At 41.4% G+C, this 12,348-nt stretch overlaps 1 protein-coding gene across 1 annotated transcript in view; it reads right to left on the bottom strand.

Annotated features, from left to right (window-relative positions):
* The window catches only part of PPP2R3B (protein phosphatase 2 regulatory subunit B''beta), a 45,706-nt gene extending 34,846 nt beyond the window's left edge, over window positions 1-10,860 (bottom strand). The window contains exon 1 of the mRNA XM_053384080.1: window positions 10,341-10,860. Coding sequence (XP_053240055.1) covers window positions 10,341-10,676 — 336 coding nt within the window. The 5' untranslated portion in view covers window positions 10,677-10,860. The remainder of the gene's footprint in view (window positions 1-10,340) is intronic.
* Between the last annotated feature and the right edge of the window lie 1,488 nt (window positions 10,861-12,348).

The raw sequence follows: 12,348 nt of genomic DNA, 5'->3' as shown, positions 1-12,348 counted from the left end.
ACAGTATTGTGTTTTAAATTCGATTTCTGTACACTGCTTGGAGTATTCTCTGGAAGTACAATGGTTTATACATTATGAAAAAAACAAATTATGTCTTAGCACTTAAGAACCATAGGCAATGTTCTGCTAATACAATGGGACTTTATTCCTTCTTCCTGATGTAGCCCTTATGTCCTCCTTTATAAATCTGCTTGGGGCCCCTCCAGAATGGCAAGAGCTGGGTGGAAAATCAGCAGAATTGTCGACACACCCACCCTCACCCCGATTGTCCAAAGAACCTTTTGGATTCAACCAGCATCTAGAAAATGTAACTTTCCTAATTTCTAGAAGTTGTTTAGGATAGTGGTTTGTTTTTATCATTTGCAATACTATGGCCTGGCCTGATTGTAATGCTATGGCAAACTATAGTGTAGTGTGAATAAGCAAGTGTGCTGGAGCACAACAAGAAAATTGTGGCTGCTTCACTCCTGCCTTGCTATTGGGAGCTAAGCCAGTTTACATCTGAAACCAGACTCAAGGTTTGTATTGCTCTGAACAAACCATGAGCTATAACCAAAGTTTGTCTTGGCTTACCACTTGTGCTTTGTCACCCTCATTGTGGATATACAACAGTTTTTCTTGCTTACACTGGGATCTCTTTAGTATGATGAACAAGGATAGCAAACATGTATCTTTAATAATAGAAAATCTATTTTTAGCAAGATGATTAGCAGGAGGAATCTGATGCTTGCCCTTGAAGACAACTGTTCACATAAGCTATATTTCATAAGAAAGGTATGTATTCCCATTGCCACTGGGATGAAATTTTTTAATTAAACGCAAACTTATTTATGGCTCAGTATCCACCATCCTTAGTTTGAAGAGCATGGCCAGAACACTTCTCCCAATCTAACACTCTCCTTCAAGGTTTAACTCAAATGCTTCCTGTCACTCTTCTCAACTGGATATGGCACAGAGCAAGTCATCAGTATGGTACCCATTGACACATGTGTGTCTGCAGAGGTCTTCTTTGCCACCTGCAGGGTCCCCCACACACCCATCCTTCCTCCATTGATATTAACCTTGAAAAAGCCCATCTACTGGCTTTTTTAAAAAGGCTTCTTTCAAGCCTAATTGTAAAAGGGAAGGGACAACTTTGAGGGTCCCAAGTAGGGAGGTAACAATTAATCATTCCCTCTCTCATTGCAATTGGGCTTGGGGGAAAAGCGTTGTCTCTAATGGAAGGTTTATTCCAAGCCTAAACATTGCAGGGTGGGTGTGTGGGTGGGTGTGCGCGCGCGTGCAGATCTTGCTGGGGTTGAAATTAGCTAGATTTTTTTTTAATACAAAAGCATGGAAGATGAACCATAAACCCAACATATCTAATTAGAGAGTTATGAGAACAACTGGGAATTATCAAAGTGACAAAAAGGTTAAGGAAATACAAGCCAAATAAGAGATATATGCACAACAATTAGAAGCTTTGTGCAATGTCAGAACTGCAACTGACATTAGCAAGGAGCTGCTTCCTTTCTAAACAGCCAGAACTGCATAGACAGAGCTATATAACTGTTATAAGCAGTGCAACTATATCCACCTCCTTGTGTGTTATGTCTTGTTTAGGTTGTAAGTCTGACAGTGGAGATTGTTTTAGTACTGATGTTTGTAAGTTGCTCCAAGAGCCTTTTTAAATATCTTAAGTGAATGTATGATTACATGGAAATAGCTGGAATAGGGACTGATTACATGTAGTGCTTATAAATACTGCATATGGGAAATATGCTTATATCCATTCTATACTTACACAAACATGCTCCAATTGTGTATTTTCCCCCTTTGCATTTTCCTCCCATAAGCCCCTCAACGCTTACAAGAATACTGTAAGATAGATAGATAATACTTTATTCGGCTATAAGCCCACAAGGTAAAACCAATCAATAAATAAAATAGCATTTTACATTCTAAAATATCAACTAAAATATTTCAACGCATAATCTCCTTCACGTTACATACAATCTCTAGATGTACCATATTGTGGCCTTGAATATAAAGATGGTGGATAAAGTTTACTAGATTTTTAATAGTCATGCAGCATTCCATGAAGTCTTTTATATGAAAGAACTGAATTCAGGAATCTGGCAACCTGTAATGTTCTATAAGAGTCAATGTCCTGGAGTAAATAGGCTAGATGTAATTCAGGTGGTTTAGTAACAGTTTCCAAGATGATTGAACTCAGAATCCTTGATCGGGGAACAATATATAAAGGACAATTAAACAAGATATGATAAAGGGATTCTATTGATTTACTGTCACATGCGCATAAAACAGAGGTTTTACCGTTAGAAAATCTATTACTCAGCACATTTGAGGGGAACACATTAAATCTGGCTCTAACAAAAGCGAATCTATGCGACGCAACCGATAAGGTAGACAGATATCGAGGTATCTGGGACATAAATGTAATGCCCTGATTTATCGGGGAACATGTACCTCCACCTGTAGTAAGATTTTGTTGCAAATCAACCTCCTCCAATCTTTGTTTGATGACCTTTTTTGCTGTAATTAGATCTAAATTTAGTATATCGGAAGGAGAGATTCCATAAGACAACAGTTTGGAATGGATTTTTGTTGCCCATGGGCTGGTAAATTCATCTCTCCAAAGGCACTGAATAAGATGGTAATTGGGCAATTTATGCCAAAGGGACAGCCAGTAATTAAAGGCATGTCTCCACATCAGGATCTCTAAGGAGGGGGTCTTGAGTTCTAAGCGAATAGCAGAGTTGCTTACACAGGAGGGTAGTTTCAAAAGGCGTCTGAGAAAAAGATTTTGCAATGTCACCAGAGGCATGAAGTTTACAAAAGCGCCCCATAGAGGGACCGCATAGGCCATAGTTGCAACCACTTTTGCACTATAAACTTTTAAGGCAGATGGAACATGCATAGCCCCCTCTGTAAAGAAAAAGCGTAATAGAGCGTAGATAAGGGCTTTGCCCTTATTTTGTAAGTATGTGATATGCGCTTTCCATCCCATATTATACTGAAAGTAAATTCCTAGATATTGAAATTTGTAGACTTGTTCAATTGGCTTCCCCTCGAGTTCCCACCTATACAATTTACGACTCCTGGAAAAAATTAGGACTTTAGATTTGGAATGGTTAATAGTAAGTAAATTTGTTTGGCAGTATAACGTGAAGATCTTAAAGGCCCTCCTCAAACCGATTCTTGAATATGAGAGGATCACCGCATCGTCAGCGTACAATAGTAAGGGGCAGCGATAGTCTGCAAGCCTGGGTGCATGAATGGTGGTTTGGGCCTCAACTAGGGGAGTTCTCATGTCACTAATATAGAGGTTAAAGAGATAGGGGGCAAGGATGCACCCTTGTCGGACCCCCTTATTTATTGGAACAGAGTTTGTGAGATCGCCCTCAGGTGTTAACCTCACCCTAGCGGCTGTCCCTTCATGTAATTTAATCATTAGCCACAACAGCCTTTTATCTATACCCCACTTTGCCAATTTTTCCCATAGCAGCTCTCTAGAGATACTGTCGAAAGCCGCCTTCAGGTCTATAAAAGCGGCACATAAAAGACCATGAGTGGGGGAAGAATACTTCCGCGCCAAATGATGTAGAATTATTGCATGGTCAATAGAAGCACGATTAGGTCTAAACCCGGCCTGTTCATGGCCTATCAGATTGGAATCTTCGGCCCATTGGGTTAGTCTGGTTAGCAGGAAGCGAGTATAGATTTTTCCGATGATTGATAATAAACTGATATTACGATAGTTTCCTGGGTCCTCTGGTGGTCCTTTTTTGTATATAGGAATTATGATGGACTCCTTCCATGATCTAGGTATCTGGCCCGTGGCATTAATTGCATCAAAGATTTTTGCAAGAATTTTGGCCCACCATGCTGGGTGTTGTTTAATAGCTTCCGCCGGGATCAGATCGGGCCCTGGGGCTTTATCAGTTTTCAGTTTAGCAATTAAATCAGCTATTTCCTCCGGGTCAGTATCTGGCCATATGGGCAAGTGGCATGAAAGAGTATCAGAATGAATGTTAGAGATCACTGTCTGGGAGAAATATTTTCTTAGAAATTGTTCCCATATCGGGGCTGGTATAACCGTCAATGGGTATTTCCTCGATCTTTTGTTGATTAAATTCCAAAAACCACGAGAGCTGCGAAGCTTAGAGGCAGCAATCAGCGCTTGCCAACGTCTTAGCTGCCATTCATGCTTGGCTGACTTCTGTGCCTGTTTGTAAGCAATTTTGGCCTGGAAGTACTCTGGGGGAAGAGTTTCAGCTCCAGAAGATTTATATCTGTTGTAGATACAACAGAGAGAGAGTCTAGCTTGCTTACATTTGGAATCAAACCAAGGTGCACCGAACCTGGGTTGATCTCGGTTAACCAGGTGAGTCGGCATCGTAAAGAAGCTAGTTAAATCTACAGAGAGGTGGGAGAACCACTCCAATATCCTATTTGGTTCAGACAACTCCGCCACTGAAACAATAGGGGGTTCGGAGATATTCCTCTGGAAGAATTCTGCGTATTTTTGGGCCTGTTTCATAGACCATTTAATGCTTCTTACTTGAGCTGCGGCATTTAAACCTACATGAATTGGGTGTGAACCGCTAACCGGGTGCCAGTCAAGCGTTAGCTTGGCCGCTAGAGGTAGGTGGTCACTAGATTGTACATTGCCTACCTTAAAATAAAAGAAGTTTGAGAATAGGTCTTCTGAAACTAGAAGGTAGTCTAGGACACTATTTGATGTTGTGCCCAAATGAGTGAATTCACCTGGCACGTCCGGAGGGCAATTGCCATTCAAAATGTTCAAATTCATACGAATGGCCAATTGATAAAGAAGGACTCCCGCCTCATTCGCTCTGATGTCCTTAGATCTTCTTGATGTAAAAGAGATTAAATCAGATTTTGGGTAGTGGGGAGGAACCCACCACTTGGCCTTGATTATCCCATCCCAATTGGCGCCTGTACGTGCATTAAAGTCACCACCCATTATCGATGGAATATTAGGGTACATAACATAGCATGCCAATAAATGCTCTTCCAGAGAATCCCATCTATAATGGAGGTCCGATATAAGACCACCTGGAGGAAGATAGACATTGGTGATTAATAGGGAGAATTTTTCGCTTGAAATCAGACCTGTAAAAGCAAAAGGAGGAAAAGTCTGAACTAGCGAGAGTTTAGCGCTCATTTTAAGCGATATGGCGATTGCAAGACCACCTCTGGACCGGCCACCTTTTTGGGAGGGACTAGCTGGAAGTGATATCAGTTCAAAGCCATTTATGTCTATTTTCTCTTCTTCCCATGTTTCTTGCAAAAGGATTATCTGAAAAGAGTTTATATAGGACAAAAATTCGGGATCTAATCTTTTCCTTTTCCAGCCAGCAATATTCCAACTTAGGACTGCTAGCTGGGGACTTCTGTGTTGTTCTTTTAACAGTCAAAGCGAAGGAGGTGCAGGCTCTCTGGAAGAGACAGAAGATGTAACAAAAAAATCAGTTATTTTACATTGGGAAGATGGTAACTGTGAGGAGCCCTCCAAATTAAAATTTTTAACAATTTGGTTCGACTGTTGGAACACCGAGGATGATCTACTAGAAGTAGATCCCTGAACAGGAGGTTTCTTCATTTCGAAATTCTTTGTACAACTTGACAGAGAAATACCCAGAGAGGGAGAAATTAAGTCCGTCGGAGAAAACCCTCTAGCAGATTTATCATCAGGCATTAGGATGATTTTATTGATGCGTCCCATCGGGTCTTCAATCGTTTCCGACGACGGGTCCCGAAGTGTAACATTCACATTTTCCTTTAAAGAGGGTAGTTGAGGGGACATCACGGGGGCGGTAATTGCGGAAGACTCTCTCAGGGGCATCACTTGTGGACTACTTCTATATCTGGTCGAAACTGGAGAAGATTCTAGCTCTGGCATAGATGAGTGAGTTAAAGAGGGATTTGAGTCAGGCAGGGAAATCAGAGTTTCGTCCTTAGGTGTGTTGGTCGATGGATGTAGATGAAGGTTAAGTGAGGATGGCAGAGCCTGGTCGTCTCGTGGAATAGCACTGGGGGCAGAAACAACTTGAAGATTTGAGTCTTGCAGGATGGTTTTTGTTTTCAAAGTGGGGCTGAGCTGAAGAAGGTCGACCACTTCTGTCCGGTGAACCCAAGTGGGGTTGTTTGAAGCATCGTTAGTATCTTCCCCTCTGTGTTGGACTTGCAAAAGCTGCGATTTAAGCGTGTCAAATCTTTGCATCATCACCGACTGTTCTTTCGGAGGGAGGGCTCTGAATGAATCAATAAGTTCCCTTTCATCAAGGGCAGTCTGCAGGTTTCCGTCCTCATATATGTCTGTTTGAGAGGGTATCGAGATTGGTCGAGAATGGCACGCTGCAGAATCATCGCAGTGGGGCCTAACAGTATTTTGAAGTAAGGCAGAGTCTCTTGTCCTAATGTCCTCACCGCCAGGGCACCTTTTTAGAAGGGGTTTGATCTTGCTATCTGCAAAAACCCTCGTTGCTACGATATCGGCCATGGACAAAAGCGTTTTCCGCCTAACAATAATAGATGGTATCTTTTCAGAGTGGAACGCAAGTATCACCTTCAAGAAGTTTGTCTGTCGGAACAGGGGCATCACCGCATATAGGTCAATCTGGTGTTTCTTAATTTTTAAAAGTTTGCTTAAACAGTCTTTAGCCCCTTCTAGCGATGACCATCTTCCTATTTCCGACCTGACAGAAAGGCAACTTTTCTTGGGTTGCAGAGTTAATATCTGATTATTCAATTGGGAATTTAAGATATATTTAATTTTAGTCTCCTTTCTTTTATCTGAATTGGGGTGAGGCAATAAGTTTTTGACCTCACAAACTGAAGATTGAGTTGTTGATTCAAGTTTTTCGACTTTCAGTAGGATATTGGATAATTGTGAAGATACCTCATCCAGCCTTTTAAAGATACAGTGAAGGGTCTTAATTACTAAGTGTAACTGCTCACAACTGGGGAACTCCCCCATATCAGATGTTAAACCATCATCCTGTGTTGAGAGTTTTTCTTTCGTATTCTCCTTTACAGGCTTTACTTTTGAAAAATTTTAGTTGTCCGAGTTGGAGTGGCTTCTAAATCAATTAGAGGTAGGAAGCGATTTTGGGTTTCCACCGCAAAGCAATGCTCAGCATTGTCACTCCCTCTTCTATTCCGGTGTGGCACCAACCTTGATAGTTTTGGTTTAGGGGATGATAGGGGCTCGTCAAAGTCTCTCAAGCGTTTGTTCTGACCCATGCTTTCCTCAGGCCAAGGATTTTACGATTCTTAAAATAACATAATAACCCTCTCTCCAATTAGGATAATGGCGTTCTCTTCTCTTTTAGCAGCCGAGGCCGGCCCGCAGATAAGAGAGAAACAAGGAGCAGTCTGCTACAATCTGGAGCAGGGCCAAATCTCTCAGAAAGTTGCCATAGCATGTAGCTGCAGCAATTATAAAATGCTTCAAAGACTGACTGGGTCAGTTAAGATAAAATATAAAGAATTAAAAGAAGATTAAAAGAAATCCGAAGAGCACCGGTAAGCGCGTCTTACCTCGGCGCCATGTTGAACCCGTGATAAAAGCTAATAAAAACTGATAAAAGCTAATAAAAACTGATAAAAATAATAAAAACAGCATCAACTGATGCGGAGCTCAAGTCGACGCTACTACTAACGACGACGCCCTCTTGGATCCTGCTCAAGAATACTGTAACTAATCAGCAGGTTTTACTCCCAAGAGATTACATTTTGAATGCTCACAAACTGTACTATCACACTAATTTGCACCATTTGCAGCTTCATAGCAGCCTTCACTAGCCCAGCAGCACCCTAGCACTTTGTCAAGATATCTGCAATACCAGAACTAGACAAGGTGCTATCAGGACTGTTGCTACCATTCAAACCATCAGCATATAAACTGAAGGAGAAAATGGAGACACATTTTTGGTATTGTTTCCGGGACAAGCTCATTGGAAGAGAGAAAAATTAAGTAGTTTTCTATTGGCTGGGGCTAGATATGATTATATTTTTCCAAATTACTGTTTCTCCTCAGGACCTTAAGAGGTGGGTTAGAATTTTTTTTAAAAAAAGCTTTGATCAAATATTGGCCTTGCTCCCTGCCCCCACGCAACAAGACAGTGTGCGAACTGCGGGTTCTATGTCAAAGTACTCTTGCAGCCACCCTGGAGGGTCACAGTTTCCCCACCCATGCCCTAGAAAGTAAAGTGGCATTATGAAACTGGTTGTCAGCTTATAACATAGAGTACTGGTCAGTTGCTAAATATAAAAACATCTGTTTAAGAACTAGTACTTGAGTTTGAGGGACGTGGGTGGCGCTGTGGGTTAAACCACAGAGCCTAGGACTTGCCGATCTGAAGGTTGGCGGTTCGAATCCCCGCGACAGGGTGAGCTCCCATTGCTCGGTCCCTGCTCCTGCCAACCTAGCAGTTCAAAAGCACGTCAAAGCGCAAGTAGATAAATAGGTACCGCTCCAGCGGGAAGGTAAACAGCATTTCCGTGTGCTGCTCTGATTCGCCAGAAGCGGCTTAGTCATGCTGGCTACATGACCCGAAGGCTGTACGCCGGCTCCCTCGGCCAAAAAAGCGAGATGAGCACCGCAACCCCAGAGTCGGCCACGACTGGACCTAATGGTCAGGGGTCCCTTTACCTTTGAGTTTGATTTTTCCTCTTCCTTTCCTGTCCCTTCCCCCTTGTGTGTTGCTTTTTTATATTATATATTGTAAACCTTAAGGCAGGAACAGCCTTGTTTTCATTGACTGCATGTAAGCCATCCTGGGAACCCTTTTAGTTGAAGATTGGGGTACAAATGCTCTACATAAAATCATCATCATACTGATCTTTTACAAGATAAATATCAAAACTACAGTCCATGAAATCAAGGCACTTCATATTTCAAAGAGTGTTTTGGGATATTTCACAGTGTATCATTCTTAATATGTGAATACTACAGTTAGAAGCAGTAGACATAGTAATAAAATAAGCTCTAATTCTGGTTTTCATTTACAGCATTCCGTACTATTTGAAGTCCTTCATGAATGGAGGAAGCCCTAACAAGCAAAGAACGTTCACTACAAAGTCACTAATGAGGCCATGCTTGTGGTTCTGTACCATCAGTGATGCCTGGTATGCTATTCACTAGACAGAGACCATTAACAGCTGATGCAAGGTGCCATACAAGGGAGCAAGTGCTGACAACTACAATAAATAAATAAATTCACAGGCTATAAATAGCTCATATCTGAAGGAACTGAGGAAATGGTATCAGCTGCATGGCATTCTGAATACTGCCACAGCTGTTAGGTTCTTTGCTCTGCTAGAGTGTAAAAAACTGAAGTTCAACATAACAATAAAGGAAGACAGAAGACAAGGCCTGAGAGACAGCCAATACAATAGGTGGAAGTCAATGCTAGCTCTGCTCAAGAGCAGACACATTGGTGTTAATAAACATGACAGTTAGACCCATTGAAATTAACCTAGTCTGAGTAAGGTTCAGTTGGAAGCAACTCAGTGCTACTGCCATCAGCAATGAAACTTATTTCATATTAGTGATTCATCATAAGCATTTCATCATAAGCATTTCATCATAAGCTAGTGATATGCTGGAACAACTGCCGATACCCCACAACCTCACTACCTAAATGTTTACAAGTTATAGGGTTGAGCACTTAAAAGTCAATTCTATTGTTTGTTACAAAACCAATTGTAGTAACACCAAACACACATAATAGTCACTATTTCCCCCCATAAGATACTTTTATGATTTCTGCTTTTCCCATGCCTAGAAAGTATGGGCCTGAGCAGCTCTTTTCAGTTTGCTACACCGCTTACCCAGGGAAAATGTGCTCTTTATAGAGCTGAATTGGAGCACACATCAATCTGCAAAAAAAACCAACTGACCTTTGGTTCAATTCATTGGTAAAGATCAGGTTTCCCCAGGGGAATGCAGCAGGACAAGTGAAAATCTGGATGAGCCCTCATTTATATATGGGGAAAAACAGCTGTATGGAATTTCCTACAGACCAACATGCTCAAGTCACCTCTAGATTTTATTTTAAAAGGTTGATATTTTTTTCAAAAACAAAGAAGATTCTTGCACTTTATGATACCTACAAGGCCATTTTATTATTGATTTGGGGTTAAATGTTCATTGCACTAGTAAACCATGTGCAGCTCACAGCAGATGAAACCAACCTTTACAGCCCTTATTTGTGTCCAAAATGACAAAAATTGGTGAGTACTATAAAGCAAACATTCATAGCTTATCTTAAATAGGCTTACCTGCCCAAATAGCAAAAACCACTTACACTTTTGGTGCTTGAAGATCTGCGTTTACCTCGAATATTAGAAAAGCTCCTTGGGCTTGTTGGCGTCCCCAGTGGGAGAGCAGTAGATAGATGAGGAGGGCTTGTAGGAGTCAAAGTAGACATCAAATTCCCCAGCATGCTTTGCTTCGAGACACAATTTATATGGCCAAGAATATGTTCATTGTTCCCAGCATCACCACTACCGATTTCAATCTTCTCCTTGTTAGTTATACTTCTTAAGCAGTCCTTGAGCATCACCTGAGTTGAGGCATCACTCAACCAGCGCAAAAAGAGTTCGTCCACTTTCATTTTTACTACAGGCTTCAGAACTGGCATTTTTTCTCCCTTTCTCTGCTTTATGCCTCAACAAAATGGCTGCAGTTCTCAATTCAGATTCTAGAGTTTTCCACCTTACTTCCTGGAAAACCCCCACAGTATTTCTTCAGAACTTCTGATGTAATGCTGTCATTCATTTATATTCTGCTTTTTGGGTCAAAGGAACATAAAGCAGTGAGAAGCATATTAATACCAAAGAAATACACAACAAACACACCATGAATACAATTAAAACATAAAATAACCACCAATCATACTGGATATGCACCCAAGGAGTTGCATTTATGCCCTTGCCACTGATACAGCTTCCCAACCTACCACTTCTCACTTGGAAGCCAGGTTAACTCATCTCTCATGACCCTTTTTGCACTGGCTGCTTCACAAGTATTAGTGTAGGAGAGATTTCAGAGATAGGTATAAACAGTAATGATGATGCCCTGGTGTGATGGTTTTATTATCCTTTATTTTATTCCTTTTTATCCTTGGTTCTGGTTTATACTGAGTGTGTTTAACATGCATAGCATAATACATAGCATACATAGCATAATACGTTTTTATTTACAAATATGACTTATTATATATCTTTGTTTGAATTTTTGCAAAGGCCTCAGATCATAAGCAAAAAAGGTTTGACCTGGCTACAAAATTTCAATGTAAAGATATTTCATTTGAGAACATATTAGGGAAACACCAAGGGAGAAAAATGGAATAGGTCTAAGATCATGAAGAATCACTATGCTTAGAAAGTTCAGGTAATTGTGATCTGTTTTAGTATTTTAACTTTTGTCTGTTTTAAAGTAGAGTTGTTTCCCCTCCCCTCAATTTTAAGGTTTTATCATTTGTAAAGCACTTTGAGGGTTGTTGTTGTTTTTACAATCAAGCGGTATACACATTTTCTGAAAGAAATAAAATAATCCCTCCTCTCTTTCTAAAAGACAAGTTAACATCACATCCTTCTAACAGATTAAGGCATACTGATTAAGGAATAAATAGTTTTTGCACCTATTTATGCTTATTCCTGTTTAGTTTTAAGAATTAAGGATGTTTCAGTGAGTTTTTGAAGAACAAACTCATCGTGTGTTAAGTACCTGAGCCTCTCCAACCTGGGCGACTCTCTTCTGTTTGGGTGCCAGGCCTTTAGCAGCTGGGAAACGAGCAGGGAAACCTAACAATTTCCCGCTTGATGCGAGCCAAAAACTTCCCCTTATTGAACAGCTACTGGAAACAGACAGGGGCAGAAAAAGGCCGCCAAGGCTAATAAGCAACCCAACCTTCGGCTAACACACATGGGCGACTGTAAGCCAAGCACTGCATACGTTGGGCTACGTGGTTACAGGTGAATATATTTCCGAGGCTTTTTAAAGTCCACCTTTAAAAAAGAGCCTCCTTGCACTTTGCATCCGCCCAGTGTTTATTTTATCCGCAACACAGCCGTGGCCACTTCTGCCTGCATCCCTCCCCGCCCACCGCCAATGTGTGAGGAGATGCAACAGGTGTGTCTTGTGAGGCGTTTGGCTCCAAGAGTTGAACTCACCTTTCAGGGTGGCTACCTGACTGCCTAGCCCGGCCGGTTTTCGGGAGTCTGTCCCCCACCCCCCACTCCTCCCTCGTCGGTGTGGCCCAGAGAAGCGAAAACTGCTTTTCCCGCCCCCGCTCGGTCGTCCTTTTAAAA

This window comes from Podarcis raffonei, chromosome 4, assembly GCF_027172205.1.
Source record: "Podarcis raffonei isolate rPodRaf1 chromosome 4, rPodRaf1.pri, whole genome shotgun sequence".
Taxonomy (NCBI): Eukaryota; Metazoa; Chordata; class Lepidosauria; order Squamata; family Lacertidae; genus Podarcis; species Podarcis raffonei.
The sequence above is the reverse complement of the archived record's forward strand: the minus strand, read 5'-3'. Positions and strand labels throughout refer to the sequence as shown.